The sequence below is a fragment of the Stomoxys calcitrans genome, chromosome 4, assembly GCF_963082655.1.
Source record: "Stomoxys calcitrans chromosome 4, idStoCalc2.1, whole genome shotgun sequence".
Classification (NCBI taxonomy): Eukaryota; Metazoa; Arthropoda; class Insecta; order Diptera; family Muscidae; genus Stomoxys; species Stomoxys calcitrans.
Genome location: NC_081555.1, coordinates 29,400,026 through 29,427,853, shown reverse-complemented (window position 1 = coordinate 29,427,853; position 27,828 = coordinate 29,400,026). Strand labels below are relative to the sequence as shown.

Below are 27,828 nucleotides of genomic sequence, written 5' to 3'. Positions count from 1 at the left end.
CTTTAATTTAAGTCCCATATTGTCTTGAATAGTTTTCTTGACCGTTTTGGAGGGTTTTTGGGGTCGGATGATCCTCCCAATATATTGAGGGGCCGCCTCTCATAGGGATCTTCTTCCGTCTTCCGAGACGATTACCTGAGTTCTGGAAGGACGGAGGGATTAGAGCGTCCATGAGAGGGCACATAGTTTGCGGGTCAATGCACAGCCCGAACGACATAACCACCAATTGGTATAGCAGCCTGCCCGAGACTGTGAATGCCGTTAAATGTCTGGACCGCTCATCGAGGCCAATCTGCCAGAAGGCGCCTTTAAGCTCCAGCTTGGTAATCATTTTCGCCTCGGGCAGCCTAGAAAAGATACCTTCTATGTTTGGAAGCGGTTAAGCGTCCTCTTTCGTCACCGCACTCAGCTTACGCGCATCCAAACTTTGTTGGACCTTTTTTGGTTTTACCACCAAGCACATCGACGAACTCCAAGCCCCTATCAGATCTCATAAAGATCTCCAAATGAGTACTTAAGACTTCAGAGACCATTACAGAATCCCTAAGTTCTGGAAGGACGGAGGGAGTACAGCGTCCATGAGAGGGCACATAGTTTGCGGGGCATTGCACAACCCGAACGGCATAACCACCAATTGGTAAAGCGGCCTGCCCGGGACTGTGAATGTCGTTAAATGTCTGGACCGCTCATCGAGGTCACTCTGCCTGAAGGCGTCTATAAGGTCCAGCTTGGTAAAAATATTCGCCTTCGGGCAGCCTAGAATATATACCTTCTATGATTGGAAGCGGTTAAGCGTCCTTTTTCGTCACCGCACTCAGCTTACGCGCATCCAAACTTTGTTGAACCTTTTTCGGTTTTACCACCAAGCACATCGACGAACTCCAAGACCCCACCAGATCTCATAAAGATCTCCAAATGAGTACTTAAGACTTCAGAGACCATTACAGACTCCCTAAGTTCTGGAAGGACGGAGGGATTACAGCGTCCATGAGAGGGCACATAGTTTGCGGGGCATTGCACAGCCCGAACGGCATAACCACCAATTGTTATAGCGGCCTGCCCGGGACTGTGAATGTCGTTAAATGTCTGGACCGCTCATCGAGGTCACTCTGCCTGAAGGCGTCTATAAGGTCCAGCTTGGTAAAAATATTCGCCTTCGGGCAGCCTAGAATATATACCTTCTATGATTGGAAGCGGTTAAGCGTCCTTTTTTTATAACCGCATTCAGCTTATACGCATCGAAACATTGTGGGACCTTGTTCGCTTTTACCACCAAGCATATCGGCGAACTCCAAGCCCCCACCAGATCTCATAAAGATCTCCAAATGAGTACTTAAGACTTCAGAGACCATTACAGAATCCCTAAGTTCTGGAAGGACAGAGGGATTACAGCGTCCATGAGAGGGCACATAGTTTGCGGGGCAATGCACAGCCCGAACGGCATAACCACCAATTGTTATAGCGGCCTGCCCCGGACTGTGAATGCCGTTAAATGTCTGGACTGCTCATCGAGTTCACTCTGCCTGAAGGCGTCTATAAGGTCCAGCTTGGTAAAAATATTCGCCTTCGGACAGCCTAGAATATATACCTTCTATGATTGGAAGCGGTTAAGCGTCCTTTTCTTATAACCGCATTCAGCTTATACGCATCGAAACATTGTGGGACCTTGTTCGCTTTTACCACCAAGCATATCGGCGAACTCCAAGCCCAAGTAGAGGGTTCAATGATGTCTAGTTCTAGCATTTTATCGATTTATTTGAACATTAGTTTTCACCACCGGTGAGACAGGGTAAAACCTTTGCTTGACCGGTGCGAGGTCTGCGACATCGATGGAATGCTTTATAAGATCGAGCGAGTCGAAATTGGGAAAAAGTGCGACAACCACATCTAATCGTCTGCACTCAAGAGGTGATAATTTATAAAAAGAATCCTCTATCTCGTTTGAATCTTTGAGTGGAGCGGACGTATTTTTATTTCGCTACGCAACAATTTTCTGTACCTCCTAATAGTTAGTTATTTAATTTTTTTTTAAAGTCACTCAACGATAGCTACGATAGAGGTATCTATTAGGCGGTTGATAATCTGCGTCTTTCCAGTGGAGCGGCAGATCTTGAGCCCCGAAGTGGGCGCATTAGACGCGCATCGTTCTCAGATTTATTGAGTGGCTTCGTGCGAATAATCCTTAGACTCTCACCGACAAGGAGAGAGACTACACGACTAGAGTCAAAAACGGCACCGTTTCATGCCGAAAATAAGAAGAAGAATATATATACTTTATGGGGTCTTAGACGAATATTTCGAGGTGTTACAAATGGAATGACTAGATTAGTGTACCCCAATGGTGGTGGGTATAAAAAGATGGGTCAGCAGAGGAACACCTTAAGGAGGTGTACTGTCTCCTCTACTTTGGAACTTAACCATAAACTATATATTGTTGACAATGGAAGAAAAAGGTGGCTATTACGGTTAAAGAAAAGCTTCCCAGCACTCTTAGATACAATATATGCTTCAGGCAGCTCTACGTGCCATAGCAATGTAGGCCACCGAAAATGGTGTAGGCGTAAATCCGTTGAAGACAGAAGTAATTCTTTTCAGCAGGAGATACATGTTACCTTTAGTGGCATCTGTCTCCGTGGCTGGAGAGAATGTTCCATTTACTGAAAGCGCAAAATACCTGGGTGTTCTGCTGGACAAATTGCAGCGACCACTGCCATGAGCTTAAGGGAGCTTTCTCATTGGTCATGTTGCGGCTACGGAGACTGTGTTATCCTTCATAGAATATCCGATGTTCCAGACAATGTGGATTACACCCTACCTGGGCCGCTTTTTGATAAAATGTACTGTACCACTATTCCTGATAGAATCGATTGGAACTACGATATGCCTGGTAACAGAAGTTACATAGACTTCTACCCGGATGGTTCTAAACTAAACAATCAGGTGGGCTTTGGATGTGCTCCACAAATCTAGAACTGGTCACATCGAAAAGGTTACCCGACCACTGCAGTGTGTATTAAGCAGTATCCTTGCAATTAAGGAAGTGGTGAAATGGTGGTAAATATCTTCTCAGACAGTCTGGCAGCCGTTAAATCCCTGGAGAACGTATTTCCGAACACAAAAACAGCCCTCGACTGTCGAAGATCTCTCAACGAAATGGCTGAACAGTTCAAAATTCACCTGTTATGGGTGCCGGGCCACAGATATATCCCAGGGAATTGTAAAGCGGATGAGCTTGCGAGACTAAGAACTACCCTACACATTCCAGGGACACTGGAATCTGTGGGTATGCCCCTAGCGACATTTAAGCTAAGCTTTCAGGACCAGGCCCGAAGGACAACGAATGATAGATGGTCACAAAGAGGGGGCTGTGAGCATTCCAAAACTATGTGGCCTAATCTAGACTTGAAAAGTTCTACTGCTTTGCTGTCAATGGCTAGAACAAATGTTTCAGTCATTGTGTCCGTCATTACAAGGTCTCTTTCTAATCGGAAAACATGCTGACAGACTGAAGGTTGCCAGCAACGACCTTTGCAGAGGCTGTAGGGACATAGAGGAAGAAGAGACTAAAGAACACCTTCTGTGTGTGTGTCCCGAACTAGCAGTTAGAAGGTGTTCCACTTTAGGTTCTCATTTCTTTGAGAACCTGTCTGATTTAGCGGATGTGAACATTCACAAGTTACTGGGCTTGTTAAAGCGATCTGGATGGTTCAACGGTAGGAACTAGAAAACTGTGGTATCACAATGGACGAAAACGTCTAAGTGAGTCTGATGGCAGACTGCCACTTAAACCTAACCTAACCTCTAGTTTTTTTCGATTTTCTCCTACTGTGTGGTTAAGTCAAAGTCTTTCGGGTCGACGAAGTCCGAGTTAGGAGTTTGGGCGACAAACGGTCGGTAGGACGATAAAAATCTTATAGAGAGGGCCAGCTCGTGAGAAGAGCCTAACGGGAAGTGAGACGGAGGTCAATATAGTTCTCGGTATGCTAACGGGACACATAGGACTACGTGCTCTATTTAGCAAAATCGGTGACGTTGGAGCATTTCTATGTCATTGCACGGCTTTCGTGGCTAACAGCCACCGGCACTCACGTGTGAACACAATACCAGACTTGAACGAAATTAGGGGCATGGTAAGGAAAACAATTAGAGATTGTGTAAGTAGCACGGAATCCCTGACTTAGATTTTCTTTTTCGAGTTTACTTTTTAGTAACCGTGGTTACTTTTAGAGTAACAACAAGCCGATTACAGACTTAGGTGTATGCCTATGGTGGCATTGGCGGATTAACATCCGCGCCGTCTTTTCAACCTAAACTAATATAGCCTAAATAAACGACGGATTGCCATGTTTTAGGTGTATATCCGAGATATGTCTATAATCAATGGATGGATCGATTCATGTGATCTTTTGCGGTGGTTATACCCTCCTTCTCGGCGACCCGGTAGCGTGCTTGGATTACGAGTGCAGGGGTCGTGGGTTCGATTCCCGTCTTGGTCTGTCGCTACTGTGGTATCACAATGGACTTGGAAAATTGTCTAAGTGAGTCTGTAAAGCACTGTCACTCTTACCTAACCTACCCTCCTAATACTGGCAACATTTGTAAGGTACTATGCCATGTAAAAACTTCTCCCCTAAAGAGGTGTCGCACTGCGGCACGACGTTTAGACTCGGCTAAAAGAAGGAGGCCCCCTTATCATTGAGCTTAAACTTGAATCGGACAGCACTCAGTGATATGTGAGAAGTTTGCCCCTGTTCCTAAATGGAGTGTTTATGGGCAAATTTACATTTGCATTTACCTCTATAGTAACCCGAAATTACAAATCACAATTTGTATATAAGAAATGAGTGGACCGTGCAGTGCGAATTTCTTTGAGTCAGGGAGCCGCCGCCCCGGCCAAACCCCTCTAAAAGGGCATATAGACCGATCGGTACAATATGACACCTAAGAGAGGTATATTATCCAAATCGAATCATTTTTATGAAACCTGTCATTTATACCGATCCCCCGATTTACGGTATTGAGCCCATAAAGGCTCTTTAATGAGCACAAAACGTTAATCATGATCTCGTAAAAGGCGCTGTTTTGGCTCGGTTGGACCTACGCATCCGAAACACCAAGTTGTTTTATATCTCTCGACATTCTCGCACATAATGGTAGATTTATCACCTGATTTAGACTCTTGAGCCCACTTTTCATCCGGTTTCTAAAACTAATGGGGGGTATGCTAAATTAGTTTTTCTTGATTACTTGTTTTTTTTTTTTTGTTGTTGTACAAGTGAAGCTAACTTCTTTATATGGTGTAATAATTCTAATATAATAATCCAATACACCTTCACTCAAGCATAGTCAATTAGCTAAATACTTGAATTTAATTAATAATAATATATACATATGTAGCCCAAATGAATACTTTTGCTAATTCTTCACCAATTTATTGCCAAATTTTGCATTGTCACAATTACTTTATTGAATTTAAAGTGTGTGGGTGTGTATGTACGAACACTCGTGTGTACTCGTATATATGTAATGAATGGTGTGTTCGGCTCTAGGTCTATGGCCCTGTGTCATTATTTGTGTGTGGGTGCCCTATAATTTCACAGATGAAAAACTAGCTCATTTCTAGCATAAATAGTGGCGAGTTGAAATGCACTTTGTTAAGTATCCATTGTTAGCTGAAGGTGGAAGCATTCTAATTAAAACTAAAATAGAAAGTGATATAATTCTCAACAAAATGACAAAATACTTAGTGACACTAGCAATTTTGTGTGTTTTCGGGGCCGTCATAGTTCGTGGAGAAATCGATAAGAAAGCTATGATTGCTGATTTTATGGCTAAAGCTGAAGTGTGTAAAGGCGAGACCGGTGGCAAGGATGGTAATGATGGCAAATATTCTACATAGAGCTAAGTATAGATTGCCAAACCCACTTAGATCGAATCACTACAACGAACACGTTTAGTTCGCTTGCTGATTTAATAGTTGATCCTTTAGAAAAAAACTTCTATGGATCAAACGAAAATTACCGTTTGTTTGAGTATGTAAAGTTTAGTTGGAGGAGAAATACTAGCATTGGGACGGGTTGATTTGTATGGATGAAAAAAAAATTAAAAATTGTATATCAAAAACCTAATCTACATAAAATTCTAAGAAAAATCTCCGAAGAAACCATGGATCTAAGCTCAAACCCCAAAATCGCGTCTCTCGACTTGGAAAAAGCTTATAATTCTACCATTTATTCCATCGAGTTAAACTCCCGATTTCTTCACATCAGTAAAATCGTCAGTTTTGAACGTAAGAACCTAAAATAAGAAAATTGTATTTTCGGCTTGGGTACCAGATTCAATCTAAAAAACAATTTTTGATTGTTTTGGGTTACTTCTTTGGGCATTTTAGGTGACGATATATACTTTTTAGCGTGTAAATATATAAATAAATATGTTGCAAATGTAATGACAAAATGGACAACTGTCGGAAACCATGGATCTAAGTTCAAACCCCTAAATCGCGTCTCTCGACTTGGGAAAAGCTTTTAATTCTGCCATTTATTCTATCGGGCATATATTGGGTTGCCCAAAAAGTAATTGCGGATTTTTCATATAGTCGGCGTTGACAAATTTTTTCACAGCTTGTGACTCTGTAATTGCATTCTTTCTTCTGTCAGTTATCAGCTGTTACTTTTAGCTTGCTTTAGAAAAAAAGTGTAAAAAAAGTATATTTGATTAAAGTTCATTCTAAGTTTTATTAAAAATGCATGTACTTTCTTTTAAAAAATCCGCAATTACTTTTTGGGCAACCCAATAGATACATTTTCAAATCGAGAGGCGCGGATAGAATTTTAATTTAGATACATGGTTTCTTTGGAGGGTAGGTTAGGTTAGGTTAAAGTGGCACTCTGCCATCAGACTCACTTAGACATTTTCGTCCATTGTGATAACAGAAGAAGGAAGATCCCTTCTAGTTACTACCGTTGAACCATTCATATCGCTTTAACTTGCGAATGTTTACATCCGCTAAATCAGACAGGTTCTCAAAGAAATGAGAACCTAAAGTGGAACTCCTTCTAAATGCTAGTGCGGGACACGCACACAGAAGGTGTTCTATAGTCTCTTCTTCTTCGATGTCCTCACAGCTTCTGCAAAGGTCGTTGCTGGCAACCTTCAGTCTGTCAGCATGTTTTCCGATTAGACAGTGACCTGTCAGTGACGGACACAATGATTGAGACGTCTGTTCTAGCCAATGACATCAAAGCAGTAGTCCTCTTTGTGACCATCTATCATTCGTTGCCCTTCGAGCCTGGTCTTAGCTTACATGTCGCTAGAGGCATACCCACAGGTTCCAGTGTCCCTGGGGTGTGTAAGGTAGTTTCTAGATTCGCAAGCTCGTCTGCTTTAGAATGCCTGTAGTATCTCTGTGGCCTGGCACCCAGAACAGGTGAATTTTGAACTGTTCAGCCATCTCGTTGAGAGATCTGCGATAGTCGAGGGCGGTTTTTGTGTTCAGAAATACGTTTCTTCGGAGAAGCTTCTTAAAATTTTATGTAGTCGACCTGTAAATCGACCTGCCCTTAAGAGCATATATTAGCTGTCTAGCTTCCTCAAATTTATCTCATTTATAACCTAGATCGGGAAAAGGCTCGCTTACTCTCTCGCAAGCAAATCAGCCCTTTTGTTTCCTGTCACTTCCATATAAACAGGGATCAAACCTAGAGTAACGCCTGTGCAGTCGCCCAAAAAATTGTACCGAAAGTTGTGCAATACTTATGTTCCTAAGTCCGAGACCAATGAAAGCCCTTAATGTCAGACTGGCTGAATATGCAAATATCCTGTTGGTTGATGTTCCTTGAAAGCCCGATTTCAATTGCAATTCAATTGTAATCGTCCCTCATACGACGAGAGACGTCGATTCTTTATAATGATTATAGTATCATCTCTGTTTCATATTGACTTCGACAATGTAGATACCAGCGCAATGTCCAACTTCTTTAAGTAGTCAATCTTCATGTGAACCATAGCCGTGTCAATTATACTGGTATGTCTCGACGGTAACTTTTGAATCATAACAAGTTACAGCAATCTACTTTGAGTGACGGATCACAGAGATATCGCATAAAATTTTATATAAAAAGAGCTTGCAAGACTATAAACCACCTTACACATTCCAGAAGAACGGGAAACATGTAAGCTTATTCTTCTAGATAAGTTCTGAAGGATTTCAGATCTAACCTGGAGTAGGTTAGGTTAGGTTAGGTTGAAAGGAGGGTGCAGATATTAATCGGCTTGTTGTGCTAAAAACTATGAAGTACCTCTAAAAAGAAAATTTTAAGATAGGAATTCCGTACTATTTAAACTGGGGGAGTACGTCGTTTTACTGTCGTTGACTTGAACAAAAGTCTCAGACATCCTGTGCGTCATGACAGGTGACTGTCGTTCCGAAAAAAATGCTGATAGTCTTAAGGTTGCAAGTAGGAGGAAGAAAAGAAGAAGTTCCACATTAGATTCTTATTGCTTAGAGACTTGTCTCAATTAATGGATGTGAACAATTTATTAGGCTTTAAAAATCGATCGGGCTGGTTCAACGTTAGGAGCAAGAAGGCATCTTCCTTCTACTGTGATATCACAATGGGCTAAGTGTCTAACTGAAAAATTGCTGATAGGGTTAAGGTTGCAAGTAGGCGAAAGAGGAAACTATAGAGCATCTGGCAGCGCTAGCAAAAAGAAGAAGTTCCACATTAGGCTATTATTGCTTAGAGACTTGTCTGAATTAATGGAAGTGAACATTTTATTAGGCTTTTAAATTCGATCGTGCTGATTCAACGGTAGGAGCAAGAAGGAACCTTCCTTCTCTGGTGATCTCACAATGAGCTAAGTGTCAAATGTGTCTGACCTCAGACTGCAATTAAAACCTAACCTAAACAATCTGAATGACGCCCTCTCGGATTTATAAGTCCATCATCTACACCCACAAAACAGACTCCAACGGTAGGAGCAAGAAGGAACCTTCCTTCTCCAGTGATATTACAATGGGATAATTTTCCAATTGAGTCTGATTGCAGACTGCAATTAAAAACTAACCTAAACAATCTGAATGAAGCCCTCTCGGATTTATAAGTCCATTAACAGACTCCAACGGTAGGAGAAAGAAGGAACCTTCCTTCTCCAGTGATATTACAATAGGATAATTTTCCAATTGAGTCTGATTGCAGACTGCAATTAAAAACTAACCTGAACAATCTGAATGAAGCCCTCTCGGATTTATAAGTCCATTATCTATACCCACAAAACAGCCTCCAGGGAACTAGTAGCAGTAGGTTCCATAGTACACTTATAAATCTGAAGTACAGATACAGCGAATAAAACATGTGCTCTGTCACAGACCGCCGTCATTGAAACTGGTCACGCCACCAGTGCAGCTACTTTGGTCGTAAACTCTATCTGCTACCTAAATCGCATCGGTATGAATAGAGAACCGCAATAGTCTATCTTATTCTAGATTCCCTATTGAAGCCCCAGTTCAATTTATTATCTAGAATCAATCCCAAAAAACAAACAGCACTTTCTCAAGAGAGAGGGCACTAAAGCTAACCTTTCTCAAAGGTAAGAGTACTTAAATCATCCTTTCTCAAGAGAAAGAGTGCATAAACTATACTTTCTAAAGGGAAAGAGTACTAAAACTACCCTTTCTCAAAGGAAAGAATACTAAAACTACCCTCTCTGAAGGGAAAAAGTACTAAAACTAGTCTTTCTCAAGTGTAAGAGTACTAAAAATATCCTTTCTGAAGGGCAAGAGTACTAAAACTAGTCTATCTCAAGGAAAATAGTACAAAAATTACCCTTTCTCAAGAGAAATAACTCTAAAACTACCCTTTCTCAAGAGAAAGAGGACTAAAGCTACACTTGGTCAAGGGAAAGACTACTAAAATTGACCTTTCTTAAGGGAAAGACTAATAAAACTACCCATTCCCAAGAGAAAAAGTGCTGAACCTAACCTTTCTCGAGAAAAATTATTATAATAGTACCTTTTCTCAAAGGAAAGAGTACTAAAATTAACCTTTCTCATGGGAAGAAGTACTAAAATCAGCCTTTCTCAAGGAAAAGAGTACTTAAGCTACTCTTTCTTAAGGGAACGAGTACTAAAACTAGCGTTTCTCAAGGGAAAGACCACTAGAATATTCTTTCTCAAAGGAAAGATAACTAAAACTACCCTTTCTCAAGGGATAAAGTACTAAAACTAGCCTTTCCTAACCGAAAGAGTACTAAAACTAGCCTTTCTCAAGGGAAAGACTACTAACGTACACTTTCTTAAGGTAAAGACTACTAAAATGACATTTCTTAAAAGAAAGAGTACTAAAACCGCCCTTTCTCAAAGGAAATAGTTCTAAAACTACCTTTTCTCAAGGGAAAGAGTTCTAAAATTACACTTCCTCAAGAGTGCTAAACCCACCGTTTCTAAAGGGAAATAGTTCTAAAACTACCTTTTCTCAAGGGAAAGAGTTCTAAAATTACACTTCGTCAAGAGAAAGATTACCAAAACTACACTTCGAGAGTAAAAGAGTACGTAAACTACTCTTATTTCTAAACCTAAACTATCTCAAGGGAAGGAGTAGTTAAACTACTCTTTCTTAAGGGAAAGGTTACTAAAGCTTCACTTTCTCAACGGAAAAAGGACTAAACCTAGCCTTTCTCAAGGGAAAGGGTGCTAAAAGTTCTCTTTCTCAAGCGAAGAGTACTAAAAGTACTCTTTCTAAAGGGAAAGAGTGCTAAAAGTACCCTTTCTCAAGGAAAAGAGTATTGAAACCAACCTTTCCCTCGGGATTGAGTACCAATGGAGAGTTTCCATTTCCAAGGAAAATGGTACTAAATCTACCTTTTACCAAGGAAAAGTATATAAAAATACCCTTTTCAAGGGAGGTACTAAAAAATTATTCTTTCCAAAGGAACAGTGTACTAATACCACGCTTTCTCAAGGGAAAGATTACTTGGACTACCCACTACCTCGTGAAAGAGTTCTAAAATTACCCTTTCTCAAGAGAAAGTGTACTAAAACTATATTTTCTCAAGCAAAAGAGTACTTAATCTACCCTTGCCCAACGGAAAACGTACTAAAACAGACTTTTTATAGAAAAGAATGCTAAAACTACCCATTCTCAAGGCAAATAACACTAAAATTAACATTCATCAAGGGAGTACTAAAAATAAACTTCTCAACGCAAAAAGCACTAAAACTGACCTTTATCAAGGGAAAACCCACTAAAAATACCTTTCTCAAGGGAAAGAGTACCAAACAACCCTATCCAAAGGGAAATAGTACTAAAAAATCCTATCCAAAGGGAAAGAGTACAAAAATTATCACATTCCAAGAGAAAGAGGCTGAAAACTACCGTTTTTTTCGGGAAAGTATGTGAATACTAATGAACTTACCTACCAAGGGAAAGATCACAAAACTAAAAAGAGTACCACTACTAAACTTTTCCAATCGAAAGAGAAGGAAAAATTTTTTTTTTAAGGGAAACGATTTTTACAACTGCAACTTCCCAAAGAAAAGAGTACTACAATCACTCTTTCCCAAAGGAAATAAATTAAACTAAAATACCAAGGAGGCCAACGTGGCGTAAAGGTTAGCATGTCCGCCTATAATGCCGAACGCCTGGGTTCAAATCCCGGCGTGAACATCAGAAAATTTTTCAGTAGTGGTCATTCCTTACTAATGCTAACTAAATTCGTGAATTATCCCGGCATGTTAAAACTTCTCTATCAAGTGTCTCCATCAGTCGCTATGCGGCATGCCGTTCGAACTCGGCATATATAGGGAGGTCCCTTATCATTAAGCTTAAACATTAATCGGACTGCGCTAATTGATATGAGAGAAGTATCCCCTGCTCCTTAATTGAATGTTCATGGGAAATTTAGTAAACTACCCGTTCTCAAAGAAAAAGAATACTAAACTTTCCCTTTTCGGTAAATTTATATTTACAGCTGATATTGCCGATATGGTAGCTAGAAAACCCGCTTCAACTCCCGAAGGCAAGTGTATGCGATCGTGCCTTATGAAAAAATATGGAGCGGTAAGGATAGTTGATATTTCTCAACCAAAAATTTCAAACGCAATGAATATTAATCCTAAGAATTTTGTTTGATCAGATGAACGGCGATGGTAAACTAGATAAAGTCGTTGCCAGAGAACATGCTGAAATGTATACTGAAGGTGATCCTGCAAAGATGACAATAGCTGATGAAGTTGTCGCAGCTTGCGATGCACTGGCAGTATCTGGAGACCACTGTGAAGCTGCAGAGGAATATCTGAAATGTTTTAAGGAGCAGGCTAAAGCCCATGGAATTGAAGACATTGACTTCTAAAAGCTATCGGACCAATGCTGTTATGGACCAAAATATACACACGTTATGCTTTAATCTTAAGTTTAGTTATTAAATAAATAATGATTATATGATTATAGCTTGCAATATCAAAAGCAAGAGTTTTTAATCAGTAAAAAATGAGAGAAAAGTGACATTCACCACCCTGTCAGTACGCGCCAAGGTCTTCCACAGCTCAAAGTCGTATCTTCTTTGGCATGATTATTTTTTTGACTTTTAATTGTTGGCGTCTAGCGTTGTCAAAAAAATTATAGGACTGCTATAGCGATACTTTCGTAGTCCTGCTTCCACCGGATCAACGTCTTTTAGGTAGATATGGCAGATATTAGCAGGCCTGTTGCAGTTTTCGAAAACGCAAAACGAAACATTTTCTTGTCCTTATATCTTGCAAACCTTGCCATATCTACGCTGGAATGCATACTCTTATCAAATTTCTAAATGGTAAGAGAACCCTCAAGTGATATCAAACCAGAAAAGAAAGCGGGCTGAATCTTGGAAACCCACCACCATGGATTCTGCTAAAATTTGGGAACTATATGAGGCTATTGACCGATAGGAACCATGCATGGCACAGTTGTTGAAAGTCGTAACAGAGCGCTATGTGCAAAATTTTAACCTAATGGGACAAAAATATCGGCCTGTAAGGGCTCAAGAAGTCGATTTATATAGGAGCTATATCAGGTTCTTGACCGATTTGAACCGTACTTCGCACAGTTGTTCAAAGTCGTTAGAGAACACTATGTGCAAAATTTCAGCCAAATGGGAAAAAAATTACGTCTTCTAGGGGCCAAGAAGTCAAATCGGGAAATCGGTTTGTATGGAAGCTATATCAGGTTGTAGACCGATTTAAACCGTACTTCGTACAGTTGTTGGAAGTCATAACAAAGCACCATGTGATAAATTTCATACAAATCGGATAAAAATTGGGGCTTCCAAAGGCTCGAGAAGTCAAATCCGAAGATCGGTTTATATAGAAGCAATATACAAACCTTAACCTTTACGGCCCAAAGCAAATCCCAACGACTTACATTAATAAAAAGTATTTGTACAAAATTTCAAGTGGCTAGCTTTGCGCGTTCGACCACTATCGTGATTTCGATAGACGGACGGACATGGCTAGATCGATTTAGAATGTCGAGACGATCAAGAATATATATACTTTATACGGTCCTAGATCAATATTTCGAGTTGTTACAAACGGCATTACTAGATTAGTATACCCCCATGGGTGTATACTAATCTACTCTAAAAAACTATGCGACAGAACGTTCAGACATCCTTTAGAGTTCTTTCAGAACTGTCGCAAGGAAAATTCGTACAGACATACAGTGCAGTAATTGTTCCGAATTCCTTCTGAACAGTCGGAAGAAAATTTAAAAAAAAAAACATACGAAAAAGCTATCAGACATCGCTCAGAATTATTTCAGAACTGTCTGTACAAAAATTTTCTCAGAATAGCGAACAGAATTCAGAACGAACTCGGTAAGATCTTGTCTTGAAGACTTCCGAATTTGTTACGTTTTGTCTTCAGACATTTCAAAGAGGATAGTAATAACAGAGCACTCTCAAAATTTTACAGCAAAAGTCAAGCTTATAGGCATGGGTAATTTTGACAGCTCTGCCAAAAAATATCAAATTTACAGCAAAAAGAAAAGAAATAAAAGAAAGAAAAATACACACATTGGAAGCTTCGACTGCTGAAACCCTACATACGTGCATTACCCCATATTTTCCTTTAGGCGAAAGGAAATATTACTTATTTAGAAAGTACAAACGAGGCAAACTACATGCCATTGAGAGCAGACTTCTGCTTGCGACATGTTCTTAGATAATTCTCATTTATCTATATTCACCAGCTCCACCAACCAGTTTATGTGCGAAATTCAAATTCTTCGAATCTCTACCATACGCCAAATGTTTGCCTACCAAACAAAAGGTGTGAACGGTACATAAGATGGTGATTGTAAGAATTTGTGCCAAACGGGCAATATGGTTACCGACTACTCACATTGTAACATACCATACATCCATCTGGCGTGTAGAATTTTGACTTTGCGGCGTGCTGTTTATTATTTCTGGATTTCTCTATTAACTTTTTCGGCTTGCTTTTTGTATATTTAATAAAAACTCAACCAAACCATGGATGATGAAGCTGAGACCTACAAACTATGGCGTATACGAAAAACCATCATGCAACTTAGCCACGATAGAGGCTATTTAGTGACACAAGATGAATTGGATCAGACACTTGAACAATTTAAGGAAATGTTTGGTGACAAACCCAGTGAGAAGAGGCCTGCACGCTCCGATTTGATTGTTTTGGTTGCCCACAACGATGATCCCACCGATCAAATGTTTGTCTTCTTTCCCGACGAACCAAAAATTGGCATAAAAACCATAAAGACCTATTGTACGCGTATGCAGGAGGAAAATATTCACAGGGCTATTGTAGTTGTACAGGCTGGCATGACTCCCTCGGCCAAACAGTCTTTGGTCGATATGGCTCCCAAATATATATTGGAACAATTTTTAGAATCTGAATTATTGATTAATATAACCGAGCATGAGTTGGTACCGGAGCATGTGGTCATGACACCGGAGGAGAAACAAGAGCTGCTGGCACGTTATAAACTGAAAGAGAACATGTTGATGAGAATTCAAGCTGGTGATCCGGTATCGAGATATTTTGGTCTTAAACGTGGTCAAGTGGTGAAAATTATTCGTTCTTCGGAAACAGCTGGACGTTATATTTCCTATCGTTTGGTTTGCTGAAGTCGAACAATAGGAATAACTATTTTAAGCTATGATAAAATATTAGATATAATGAGGTTTGCAGATGGAATCAATAACAAATGACGATATAAAGGCGAATGTTAAACAAAACATGGGATTTTTTCAATTCTTATTTTGGTGTTTTTTTTTTTGAAGGGATTGCTTACAACAAAGGATCAAGAGGGATTAAGATAATATGGGCTGCGAATGATTCTTTCTATTGCAGTCACAAACCATGCCTTGCTACGTAGCGATCCTTGTCAATCTCCATATTTGGACAGTGGTTGCACATCAAATAAATACTGCTTAGATCTATCCCATGGCAGCCGGTTGTACGTACCGGATTGACCCAATGGAATTCTTCATCGGCAAGGACTGCCGTTTCACTGTATAACACACTGCTACAACAACTGATAACATTTTTTTCGGATAGGAAGGATATATCTCCTGATGGTGGACTACATACGAATATATGCAGATCATCGAGCAAAGAGACATCTCTAGTTCAATCCCATGGCAGCCGGTTGTACGTACCGGATTGACCCGATGGAGTACTTCACCGGCAAGGGCTGCCGCCTCAGTGTACAATACACTGCTACAACAACAACATCTCTAGTTAATATGTGAGAAGTTTGCCCTCTGTTCCTTAATGTAATGTTTGTAGGCCAATTTGCCATATTTTATGTGTATAACGGCTTACGGCATTCTTTAATTCTTTCTTCCCTTATCTCATTTTATATGTACATTTTTTTTTATTAAAATTAATAAAAATGTAATTTTTTAATAACTTAAAATAAATATTACTTACATCTAGCTTATTTCATTTATGGTTAGTACCCTCTTTTTGGGTTTCTCTCCCATAACTGCTGCTACCGCCGCCACCGTAGTTCCGTGATCCTTACTCATATGCCGCGAAAGGCCACGATAGTGTGCATATGTTTTGCCACACAGTTTGCACACACTTTTCTCTTGACTGTGCACAGTGCGATGTTGAAATAATAACTTGGAATTTGTAAAACCTTTGCCACATATATTGCATATTGAGTCTCTTATATTGTTGTGTGCTTTCAAATGCCAATTGAGCAGCTTTTGTTGGGTGAAACCTTCACCACACACATCGCATATGAATTCTTTCTCATATTCTGGATGATTTTGGAAATGCAATTTGAGTTCTTTTTTACAAGGAAATCCCTTGCCACAGTATTTGCACACAAATGGAAAATCTTGAGTATGACGACGCAGGTGTATAACATAGCCCGGCTTTTGGGTGAATTCATAATTGCAAATGGAACATTTAAATGGTTTGGAGCCATCATGTTTCGATACGTGTATGCGAAATGTGGCCACATGCATTAGGACCTTGGGACAAAATTGACACTTAAAGGGACCCAAATGTGGCAGAAGATATGAAATGTGATTGTAAAATTTACAGGATGATTTATACTCCCCATTGGGTTTGTTGGTGGTGTATTCGATGCAGTTCTCCTTTTCTTTCTTAACTATTTTATGTATAAATTCGATTTTTTCCTCCACTTCATCTACAGTATAATTTAATTGCAATTCCTGCTTTACCTCCCCAATAACAGTTTGTAGAGCAGCGTGACGCCTTTGCTCCGAATAATAAAATATATCCTGTTCGTTCCACAAGCAGGAATGTTTTTTGTAAATATCTATTAAACGTATAATTTGTTCATCGTTCAGTTTGGGTTTTGCCAAAAGCTGTTCCTCTTGCAACTAGAATGCAACAATGAAATCGTTGAAAATTTTGAATCTTTAAGTTTGTTATACATTTTAAATATTACCTCTTGTATAAAACTTAAAGTTGGTTTTAGAAATTCCAAATGGTCATGGAACCACAAGGGCTTATAGTCTTTATCCTTATTTTTAATGTAATTCATGCGTATGCGTACATCACGTATATAGCGGACTCTCATGTATTTAATACATTTCTCGGCATCTCGTATTGTCATGGGAACATCTGACTCCTGCAACTCTTGACATATCTTTTTTAAACAATCATCTCGTTTCTTGCGGCAACGATTTACCAGTTTAGGCGGTCTGGTAGCATCCCATAACTCGTCTTGTTTCTGGTAGGCTGCTATAAAGGCTACAACATAAATCTGATTGTTCATAAACTCATCAATATCCAAGCCAACATCTAGTTTCACTTTGGATTTCTTAGCTGGTGATGGTTTTAAATCATCATCGCCTTCTTTAGTGTCATCTAAGAATTCCTTGTCGTCAAAATCATCGTCATCATCATCATCGCGTATAATAAAATCTTCATCGTCATCATCTTCACCATAGTCTATTATATCATCGTCCAGATAGGATAAATCTGTTTTTATATTCAATGATGTTCCATAATTAGGTGATTTCTCATCCAAAGCCTCAGCAATGGTGGACTGTTCAACGGTTTGAAGAAAAGGTTTGGGAAACTGCAAAAAAAAAATAAGTTTTTACAAGTATAGGGATAGTAAAGTGGTTAAATTTAAGGAAGAGAGAAAGTAGTTGGATGTTACTGTAGGAAATATTGATCTAAGACCATATCAAGTTCATAAATTATAGCTCATTGTTATATTCCAAGCCGATCTAGTACATGATTCTTTCTTTTTTCTTTGCTACAAATTGCAGTAGTTGGAAAACGGAAGCGTTACGACATCAGTTGTCCATGAAGTGAGGTATAGTGAACGCTGCGGACGAGAATCATAGCTTCGTTAAAGGAAATAAATCAGGTTGTTGCTGTTGTTGTAGCAGTGTGTTGTACACTGAGGCGGCAGCCCTTGCCGATGAAGGACTTCATCGGGTCAATCCGGTACGTACAACCGGCTGCCATGGGTTTAAAATAAATCAGGTATTCTACGTATTTAGCTTGAGGCTCTAGAAGCCCAGATAGGTCTTTAAATAAATATAGGCCCATATAAACAATTCTCCCGATTTCTTAAGGCCTTAACTTCGTAGGCATAAAATTAATGCCTGTACAGCATACCGGAAGAAGGCTCCACTTAGTGGAGAATTTTTGGGGGAACATTTTAAGTGCTCCAAATATTTACCTCACTATGCTTTGCAGCAATAGCCTGGATGCTCTCCAGATTTATTTCATCATCAGGTTCTTGTTTAACCAATTCATCGTATTTTTTCTTTCGGGTCTCACTTAATGGCTGTTGTCTGGTCTGGACTTTACCAACACGTTTATCTTTGTCTTTATGCTTGGGATTTTTCATCAACAAAACTACCGGCTCCTCCAAAGGGTCCACAATCAAGTCCTAAAAAGAAAGGCTTGTATTAAAATCTTATAACTAATGAAAGTCGCTGAAAGCCTGCCTTCTTGTCCTCACTCTCGACGTTGGTTTTTGCAAATTCACTAACTGTGGCGAATGGCTCGTTTACATCATCAATTTCCTCCTCCTTTGTTCTTACATCTGCAAAGGAGAGCTCCTGATGCTCCTTTTCTAAATGTATAACAAATGTCTGGAACTGTAAACATATCTCTTCACATTGTAGACATAAAAGTGCATATTGTCTTTCTCCAATTGCTGGTGACTTTAATATTTCCCCACATTTTGTATAATTGGCATAGGTGCTATAGTTGGACAAACTACTTAGTGTGGCCATTTTATATAGCTTATGTTTATATTCATTGAGTTGGAATTGGGCAAATATATAGCTTCAGAAAGGATTTGGTGTTGGAAAAAGCAACTATTAATCCTCCTATCGTGACAAAAGTTAAATGAAGGAAAAAAATGTTTACGAAAATTAGAATGAACGAATAGACGAGAATGAGATGAAGGAAAGGATGAACGAAAAAATCAAAACAAAAACGGTCAAGAAGAAGAAGAAAACCAAAACAGGAAATGCAATATGGAATGATATCTTAAAATCGCATCCTAAAGTTGAACCGGTTACCCGGTTTAGCTTCAATACAAATGCCCAAGGCGGATTTAAAAATGTGGTTTCACGCCAAGATATATTCATTTACTGGTAGTGGCAGTTGTCTAACAACAAAATATTGAGTGCACTATTTGTCAAAATCAGAGATTAGTGAAACTCTGATTTTGAGTATGTTACTAGTTCGCGCCATTTTTCGTTATTTGTGTGTGTAATACACACACACAACGAAAGCTCTTTGACAGATAGCGCACTTTGCGAGAAAAAATTGTACTCAGCTGTTTACGGTTCACTTTATGTTTTCGCAAGTGACCCAACTTTCTATTAGTAAATCTTGGTTAAATAGCAACGAGTATGAAAAGTGTATGGCATATCTTCCGACTACAAAATAAGACCTTTGAAAAGCGGCTTTTACTCCTGAAGTTTCCCGCTGGGATTACTAATGTTATCAATAATTGTGAATGTGTATGTTAACAAAACGCCAGCTGACCGTCATTTAAATTACCCTCAAAGGCATTCCAAACAATTTGGATTTGTTCGAGTTTTACTTAAAACGAGATCATTTATTTTGCTCTTGTAAACGTGAATTAGCAAACACCATCAGCCTTCCAATTATATTATCCTTTAAATCAATCTAAAAGTAAGGGATTTATACGTGATTTTACTTAAAACACGATAATTTATTTTGCCATGTAAACAGTTTTTTTATTGATTTACCTTCGTCACACACATATACACAAAATTTGCTTCGTTTTCTATATTCAGTACAAACTCAAAGCTGTGTGTGTGTGTTTTATTGCAAGTTTTATAAATAAATCAACTTTGTATTATTGTGTCGTTAAACGTACAAACAAAACCCGTTTTAAGCCAACGAAAATTAATATACATAATTGATAGCAGGCAAAAAACGTTTTCAACTAACCAAGTATAGATCAGAAAATTTCAAATAAAATGGAAAAAGATGGGTAGGTATTGAATTCAGTTGGTTTGTCATAAAAAGTAGCTAAAACTATACTCCTTATTGCAGTTCAGCAAAACAAACTCGCAAACGTTGGTCGGTCGAAGGCGAACACTTTTTGCTTACCTTATGGGTGAAACATCTGGAGGAATTGCGAGAAGCTCGGAAAAATGCACATGTATATATCAATATGGCCGCAGCAATGTCCGCCAAAGGATATTTTTACTCGAGGGAAGAAATTAAAACCAAATTACACAACCTTACCAGTAAATATAGGTAACATTACTTTGCGGCTGTTTTTGACCGAATTAATGCGAGACTTAGATTTTTTTCTTCTTACAGGGATGAAATAAAGAAATCTGACCAAACAGGACAACCGCCCAGCTGGGATTTATTCGAAAAGATCAACAAAATTTTAGGAGAATACAAATATCATAAGGCGTCGTCTTTCGAAGAGCAAAGCTTTGGTATGTGTACAAACATAAAAACCTATGGCATATCATAACGTATATATATTACATTATTGCTTCCAATATTTATTTTGCAATGGCGCTTTTTTTATTTTATTCGGTTTGAATTTCTTGTTTCTGTTTTGCAATCGCAGCGCATGGATCTTTATTATTTGAACCGTGTGCTCTTACAATATGACGATAAAGTCCACGGTAGTGCGCGTAATCCTTACCACAAGCCTTGCATTCAAACTTCTGTCCATTATGGACATTTTTGTGTTGATTCAATAGATTTGCATTTGTAAATGCTTTGCCACAGATATCGCATATTTGATCACGTACATTGGAATGAGTTTTTTTGTGGTCTGCTAAATTTCTAGGATAAGCAAAATTATTTCCACATATATCGCAGGTATGACGTTTATTCGGAAAACTTTGCCTGTGTTCCTTGCGATGTTGCTTCGCATCTTTAACTGTGGGAAATGTGATCATACATATCTTACAGTTATACGTTTGCGTAGAATTGTCTTCGTGTATTTCATGAGCACGTACATAGTGCTTACGTAGACTTCTGGGATTTGCATAGACATTGCTACATATGGTGCATTGACTTTCAGTTTTACTGTGAGTTTGTAAATGTTGACGCAACAGTCCGCGGTGGGTAAATCCTTTACCGCATTCGGAACATACATTATCACGTATATTTGCATGGTTCTTCATGTGATTGGTTAATTGATGCTGAGTATAAAAACTATCGGCACACAATTCGCAGATGTATGGTTTTGAACCGTGTTTTACAATGTGGCGTTGCCATTCCTTTTTGCTAGGAAAAGATTTACTGCAGACTTCACACTGGAAGGGACACTCTTTGGTATGACGTCTTAAATGACACATAAATTCCTTTTTGTGTGTCAATTCCTTATGACAGACCATGCATTTAAAAGGTTTATTGCCTTCATGTTGGGCAACATGGAACTTGTAAGCGTACACATCTGAATACGTTTTCTTACAGTGACAGCAAACAAATGGTCCCACATGGGGCAAGAGAAAATTCAGTTCTTCTTTAAACTTTGGAAACGTATGAGTCTTACCAGCAGTAACTTCTTCTTTCAATAAACGTTTATTTTCGTTTACTGCCATTGCCTTTAAGTCTTCAAGAAAAGTTTTAAGTTCGATTGTTGATATATTTTCCAGTTTCGACAAGACAATGAACTCATTAGTCATTGCCTCAAGGGTTTCTTGCCGGTACATGATGGAGGTGTGATATATATTGGCTTCGTTCCAGAGACATTCATTCTTTTTATATAGGTTAATCAAAATAAGCCAATTTTCTTCTGACAGCGGCGGGGAAATATTTTTCTGCAAGCATATAAAATGATTACATTTACCGAAATCAGACAAAATGGGTTGGCATAGATACTGACCTGCTTATATACCCCTTCGATATGCGGTTCTATAAATTTCAACATATTATAAAACCATAAGCTAGAACTTTCTTCTTTGTCATTGTGCAAGCTTTTATAATGGTGAGTGAATTGCAGTCGCAGACGTTTGATAATTATTTCAATTTGCTTGGTTGTTGAGCCACTAACTTGATACTCTTCATTCAAGGCGTATAGTATGTTCTTATATGCTTCTTGCTTTCTTTTGGAATTTCGCGTTTTTTTAGATGTATCCCATAGCTGTGGTTGGTTTTTATACGCATCGATAAGAGATGCAATAAACTTGCGATTTTTACTCAGTTGCTTTAGATTTAGGTTGGAATCTTCCACAGATTTGGAACAATGCTCTGCATATTCATTCGGCATATAATCATTATTAAAATCGTTCAAATTTTCATCAAAACAAGAATGGGGTTTCAGCTGAAAAATAATAGAAAATATACAAGTGCTTGAACTTGTTTCCAATTTTTAAAATTTGTGGTTAAATTGTAAAGTTACGAATGAAGAATATATGAGTGTCCTGTTAATACCTCAAAATCATTATCATTTATCTCTTTATCACTATCAACCGTTTCATTAGCTGTTTCCAATTCTTGAATGGTCACATCTGTTGTCTCATTTCTGATAAATGTTTTAATGTTCTTGGAGTTATCATAACTGTATGAAACTTCCCCAAGGGGATCCTAGAAAATAAAATCAGTTCAAATCAAATCAGCATTGTTTGTTTGTGTGTCATAGTGAAACTTGCCATTTCTTTGTCTGACTTTTCCTCAAACGTTTTAATGATTCCAAATACCGAACCCTCCTGTGCATGAAGTTCATCTTTTGGAATGTTGTGTGTTTTTATATGACTTAAAAATGTTGCCAATTCCCAGAAGACATTGTCACATTGCATGCATGACAGGACCAAGTAATAGTCATCTGCAGTAATTGTTGTTTTAAAAATATATCCGCATTTTGTTAAATTATTTATCTGGAATAATTTTTTTTCGTACATTATTTTGGACGTTTTATGAACATTAAATAATGGAATATTTTGTTTACATCAATCAGCTGTATGTTGCAATGTTGCCATATTAATGGATGACAGCAGTGCAACTTTTAGCCCATTAACGCCTGAACTCGGATTTGTCCGAATTTAATGAAATTTTTATAGTATATTAATATTTATATCGACGTGGTGGTGGATAATGTCAGACCAAACTATATAACATTTTTTTAAATCACCCAAGTATGGGCTTATATGACCCAAAAAAAATTTATGGAAGCATTGCCATTCATCCACTTAATGCCAATAAAAATCGAATTGACATACCTCCTATCTAACTAATGCTAGAAATTTATATTTTTGTTTAGTTTTCTACCCTTTTGTTATTAATCCGGTACGTACAACCGGCTGCCATGGAATATGTATTTTAATACAGTGGCAACAATGTTAGAATCGCAATGCACCTTTTCAGGTGGCAATCATTGGCACAGCTGCTAGCTACAACAAAAAAAGCGGCTAAGTGAAGCAAATAGTTGTATATGAACGAGAAAGAGACAATTGATGCGAACTAGTTCAGTTAATTCATTTCAGTGACCCGTTCATATGAGCTACTGTTGTGTGTTCGCGAACTACACCACTCTATTCCAGAATTTCAACGTGTACATACTAACTTTTGCAAACGTAAAGTGTAAAACGTGAAAAATTAAATATGTCGTCGACTAGAAAGTATAGCTGCATATGGATGCATTTCATGGAAGACGGTCGAACAAGGGCAAAATGCAATTATTGTCAAGCTTCTCTCAGCATTGCTGGAGGATCAAATGGGAACTTATCCAGACACATGAAAAAAAAGCATTCACATATAGTGTTGGATCCTGAAAAACATAAAACGGAACCTGAGGAATTTCTAAATGAAGATGCAATCTCAGCATTGCCTTCATCAAGTGCTCAATCGGTTCGTCAAAAAATTGTCAAAAACAATTGTTCAATCATGAATTCAGGTATGTCGTGAATGCACTGCCCAACTCGTATGAACAGTTCACTAACATCAGCTACATATTTCCCATCTGTCGGTCTTCTTCATTTATCAGCTCCGGCAGCTTATTGCAATACAGTAACGAGTTTCATTCATTCGTTGGCCCTTTTCTATTGTCTCTGTCGACTGAGACCAGGGTTGCCAAATTGAGAGTTGCAAGTATTGCCAGTCGATGATATGCAACGTACTTAAATAGAATCGCGCGGATATAGTAACGAAAGTAACGAACAGTACTTTTAAATGAATGAAGTTCAGTAAATACCAGAATGGGCATTTTGAAGAAAAGCATCTTGAACGAAAATTGTATTGAAATGGAAATAAAACATATTATTTTACAAAAACAATAAAATTTTATTAGAACTGTTTACATAAAAAATAATTGATAATGTTATTTTGTATAAAAATACAATTTTCACAAAATATTTAAATTGCAGCAATTACAGATACCATGTCTTCGCGTTCTTACAAATCAGCATCAGCACCGCCCAGCCATATGGCTACAAGAACAACCGATTGGAGCTGTGGAAATGTTTCCTTTTGTTTTCAAGCCCAAAGAAGGGTTTATGTCCTGAATTGTATGTTCTGCTCCCAGGTTTGCTTACATTGGGATTCCTTTATAAATCATATGGAACAGGAACATGATGAAGATCTTTGCTCTGAACATTTGATGCAAAAGGAGCCACCAGCAGTAAATATAGAACACGACTATCGCATTGCTACAAAAAGACGCAAAACAAATACATCGAACACATCTGACAATAATCGTGATGGGGTTAGTACTTAATCTTACTAATTTTGTAAACATTATTTAAAGATTTCTTTATTATTTATTGTATTTATTAGGATGATCGTTTATCGAATAAAGCAGATTTCAATTCTGATCCGCTAATTGCAACTCATGATGTTACCCGCTTTCCCGAAAACGTGAGCATTAAAACAGAATCAGCAATGGAAATCATTGATGAGTATGAAGATACAAATACTATATCAGATAAAGAGGACGAGGCGAGCGTGACATATGAGGACGAGGTATTTATGTTAATGTTGGATTTAATGAACGTTTACTTAAAAATGCCACTGAAGTGGGGAACATGAGCAGGAAACTTGGCAAATAAAAAAAAAAAGATATAGGTCCAGTTTAGATAGCAGTAAAAACCATACCCATGCTTTCTTGGGCAAAACTTCTTAGAATTTGTCGTAGATTACGATTGTGATAACCACCAAAATTGACGCACCCTAAAACTCACAGCTCCGAAACAGGATTGATAATTTTTTTCTTGAGCATATTATTTTCCGATTTCTTCGCGTGTAGTTGACCTTTTGGTATTTTAATGACTTACTTAATGTTTTCGGCTGCAGGTCAGTTAAAACAGTGTTACATTCGATGTGCTTCTTTTCATCTCACTATCGGTTGTCAGCTGATTTTCTCTTTCTATGTTTATTGATGACTTGTCGATATACACTTGCTCAACTTTAAACATCTTTCTTGTCAATTATTTTCTCGTAAGGAGGAATGTCAATAATGTGCAGCATCTCAAGAGTGAAACTGCGTTTGTAATGATTCTACAGAGTAAGCAACTTTACGTCTTTGATGTTCGGTTTGTGGCCAGTTTGGGCACAGAGGACAGCAAGGGCGGTTTTCTGCTCTAGCGGTTTATTTACAGCTTTTTGGTCTGACTTGTATGAAGATAGTCTAGTTTTCAATTTTGTCACAGTAGTGCCAATATATGCCATTGGGCATATGTGAGTCTTGTCCCCGTTGCATTTATTTTTATACACCAAATTCGATTTGCTCTATTTTTCGATTATGCACTTGGTCTTGCTGAATAGCTCATTGACGGTCCTGTTTGTCTTCCAGGCTAGCTGATACTTCTCCTTATGGTAGATATTGGTCTTGCTTAGTCTTTCTGGAAAGCCTTCTTCATATGATACCGTTTTGTATATTTTTTCCTTTTGTATATTAGGCCTTTTCGAATCGTCTCCGTAGCTTTGTCTCCGTAGCTTTGTTTGGCTTTGCATATCAATTGTCTTATAGTGTGACTGGGAAAATCATTGGCTTTTAAAATGTTTTTTTACTCTTCCCTCGTGTCTCGCATGAAACTCAGTGTCGCCAATGCTAAAAACTCTCTTGATAAAATTTGCCGCGGAATTGGTTATTATTCGTCTGTGGTGTTTAGAATGAAAATTGATAAGTCGTCCGGAAGCGGTCGATTTTTGGTACCAATCAACTTTCAGTACGTTATTTTGTCTATGTACCATACAGTCAAGGTATGGTAGTTTGTTTTCTAGTTTCTCGTCTTAGTGAACTGTATTTGTCGGTGGTAAGCATTTAGAGCTTCTAAAGTTTAGTCCACATCCGATTTCCTTTCGACTGTGAAGATATCATCCACATATTTAGTTATTATCTTTGACTTGGCTATTTCCATAATAATATCGGCGATGATGGGTGATGCTGGGGAACCAATAGACATGCTCTTGAGCTGCTCCTAAACTTTATCCTCACATTTGAAGTATCTTGTGTCCTTGATAGAAAATGAAATAATTTCCTTAAAAATGTTGCATGGTATACGTGTATGTTTTTCAATTTCTCCCCATTTTCTCTCAATTGTTTGTATAGCCAAATTCACCGGGATGCTTGGAAATAATCAAACCATATCAAATGAAATAAAAATATCGTCTTTATCTATTTTGAGGTTCCCAATTTTTATCTTGAAGTCAACTGCGTCCTTTATGTTATATTTAGAATTCGCGGTTGTATGTTCCAAAGTATTTACCGTGTATTTACATATGTTATAGAACGGGGAATTACCATATGAACATATTGGCCTCAATGGTGTACCCTCTTTATGAATTTTAGGCAATCCGTTAATCCTCGGGGCCAATGAAGTTCTGCTTGCAAGTTTATTCTTCTCTGGAATATTTATTAGATTTCAGTTGAAAAGTTTTTCAACTAATTTGTTGTTTTTCGTTTGGAATTTCGAAGTCGGGTCAATTTTCAATCTTTTAGATGTACACATATCATGTAGAATATTCTTCATTTTTGTTTCGTAGTCTTATTCTTTTCCGTTAAATTCAAAAAACATGCTTTAGTTACAATTAAATATTGTCATAAATAGCCTTGTAAAAACATATATAAAGATGATAGATGCTGACCTAAACTAATATAAAATTATAACACTTTTAGGCGGACATTACTACCGACGAACAAACGGCAAATTCGTACAAAGCGCAAACAACGGCAACAAAATCAGGTAGATTCGATTACATTAGATATCATAATATAGGTCTAGTAACATTTTTTTGTATTAGACGTACAGGCTCTTATGGACAAACTCGATTTAGCACACCGTCTCATTTATCGCTTACTGGATGAAGTAAAATCGTTAAAAGGTCAGACATCAACAACAGCAACTAACACACCTACAGTTACTAGCAGTCGCAAAAACCGTCAATTTGAAAGGGGAGACGACTTTTTACAATGTGATCAAAAACGATCACCCGATCAACGTTTTATGGGTTTTGTAAGACCACAATAAAAAGGAACTGATATAGATTAAAATCGGATAATTTTTTTTAGATTACTGAACAACAAAATTTATAAAAAGTTGTTAAAAAACGTATGTTCGATTATTCAACATGGTGTTGGCAAGGTTCCAATGTTAAGTTGGCCCTTAAAAGTGTTTACCACCAACTCTATAAAAACGTATAAATGTATGTATTTCCATTATGTATATTTGTTTCAGATGCCAACAAACATAAACTTGTGTTAATAATAAATGTTTAGACAATAAATGCAACCATTACGGTATTCGCATTTAGAATTACTATTAAATTAAATGGACCATTAAACTAATAGCCATATTTTAATGAATATAATATACTATTTATTTTAGTTTGTAATATTTTAGTTGGTCTTTCTATGTTTA

The 27,828-nt window shown here is 38.0% G+C and overlaps 5 protein-coding genes across 6 annotated transcripts; 4 read left to right on the top strand and 1 right to left on the bottom strand.

Moving 5' to 3' along the window:
* Positions 1-5,629: 5,629 nt before the first annotated feature.
* LOC106083227 (general odorant-binding protein 28a) lies at positions 5,630-12,464 on the top strand. The gene is made up of 3 exons (XM_013246120.2): positions 5,630-5,873; positions 11,971-12,059; positions 12,136-12,464. The coding sequence occupies exons 1-3, from the start codon at positions 5,645-5,647 to the stop codon at positions 12,349-12,351; spliced, it is 534 nt and encodes a 177-aa protein (XP_013101574.1). The 5' UTR covers positions 5,630-5,644; the 3' UTR covers positions 12,352-12,464.
* A 1,931-nt stretch (positions 12,465-14,395) lies between these two features.
* Positions 14,396-15,252, top strand: LOC106083854 (DNA-directed RNA polymerases I, II, and III subunit RPABC1). Its single transcript, XM_013247121.2, has one exon. The coding sequence runs from the start codon at positions 14,509-14,511 to the stop codon at positions 15,139-15,141; it is 633 nt and encodes a 210-aa protein (XP_013102575.1). The 5' UTR covers positions 14,396-14,508; the 3' UTR covers positions 15,142-15,252.
* A 289-nt stretch (positions 15,253-15,541) lies between these two features.
* On the bottom strand, positions 15,542-22,896 carry LOC106083811 (uncharacterized). Its single transcript, XM_013247069.2, has 8 exons — positions 22,627-22,896; positions 22,409-22,561; positions 21,861-22,298; positions 20,555-21,795; positions 18,466-18,808; positions 18,195-18,407; positions 16,944-17,579; positions 15,542-16,875 (listed from the first exon to the last, which is right to left on the bottom strand). Exons 1-8 carry the CDS (start codon positions 22,873-22,875, stop codon positions 15,952-15,954), a joined length of 4,197 nt encoding a protein of 1,398 aa, XP_013102523.2. The 5' UTR covers positions 22,876-22,896; the 3' UTR covers positions 15,542-15,951.
* Positions 19,536-20,726, top strand: LOC131996690 (myb/SANT-like DNA-binding domain-containing protein 1). The gene is made up of 3 exons (XM_059366415.1): positions 19,536-19,994; positions 20,057-20,263; positions 20,312-20,726. The coding sequence occupies exons 1-3, from the start codon at positions 19,981-19,983 to the stop codon at positions 20,490-20,492; spliced, it is 402 nt and encodes a 133-aa protein (XP_059222398.1). The 5' UTR covers positions 19,536-19,980; the 3' UTR covers positions 20,493-20,726.
* A 543-nt stretch (positions 22,897-23,439) lies between the features above and the next one.
* LOC106083822 (uncharacterized) lies at positions 23,440-27,705 on the top strand. Of its 2 annotated transcripts, XM_059366414.1 has the most exons (7): positions 23,778-23,867; positions 23,958-24,205; positions 24,337-24,674; positions 24,746-24,931; positions 27,087-27,153; positions 27,212-27,423; positions 27,480-27,705. In XM_059366414.1, the coding sequence occupies exons 2-7, from the start codon at positions 24,169-24,171 to the stop codon at positions 27,501-27,503; spliced, it is 864 nt and encodes a 287-aa protein (XP_059222397.1). In that variant the 5' UTR covers positions 23,778-23,867; positions 23,958-24,168; the 3' UTR covers positions 27,504-27,705. The 2 variants fall into 2 exon arrangements, with proteins under 2 accessions (XP_013102542.1, XP_059222397.1); XM_013247088.2 differs by lacking the exon at positions 23,958-24,205 and having other exon boundaries at positions 23,440-23,867.
* The last annotated feature ends 123 nt before the right edge of the window (positions 27,706-27,828 follow it).

Coding starts and splice junctions, on each gene's coding strand:
- LOC106083227 (XM_013246120.2), top strand. CDS start 5,645: ATGCACTTTGTTAAGTATCCATTGTTAGCTGAAGGTGGAAGCATTCTA. Junction 5,874..11,970: donor CGAGACCGGTGGCAAGGATG/GTAATGATGGCA, acceptor TTATATTTACAG/CTGATATTGCCGATATGGTA. Junction 12,060..12,135: donor TTATGAAAAAATATGGAGCG/GTAAGGATAGTT, acceptor TTGTTTGATCAG/ATGAACGGCGATGGTAAACT.
- LOC106083854 (XM_013247121.2), top strand. CDS start 14,509: ATGGATGATGAAGCTGAGACCTACAAACTATGGCGTATACGAAAAACC.
- LOC131996690 (XM_059366415.1), top strand. Junction 20,264..20,311: donor AACCTTACCAGTAAATATAG/GTAACATTACTT, acceptor TGCGAGACTTAG/ATTTTTTTCTTCTTACAGGG.
- LOC106083811 (XM_013247069.2), bottom strand. CDS start 22,875: ATGTACGAAAAAAAATTATTCCAGATAAATAATTTAACAAAATGCGGA. Junction 18,809..20,554: donor AAACAAGAAATTCAAACCGA/ATAAAATAAAAA, acceptor TCCTTTCTGAAG/CTATATATTTGCCCAATTCC. Junction 18,408..18,465: donor TCGAGAGTGAGGACAAGAAG/GCAGGCTTTCAG, acceptor CTTTCTTTTTAG/GACTTGATTGTGGACCCTTT.
- LOC106083822 (XM_013247088.2), top strand. CDS start 23,576: ATGTCGTCGACTAGAAAGTATAGCTGCATATGGATGCATTTCATGGAA. Junction 24,675..24,745: donor CTGACAATAATCGTGATGGG/GTTAGTACTTAA, acceptor TGTATTTATTAG/GATGATCGTTTATCGAATAA. Junction 27,154..27,211: donor AACAACGGCAACAAAATCAG/GTAGATTCGATT, acceptor TTTTTGTATTAG/ACGTACAGGCTCTTATGGAC.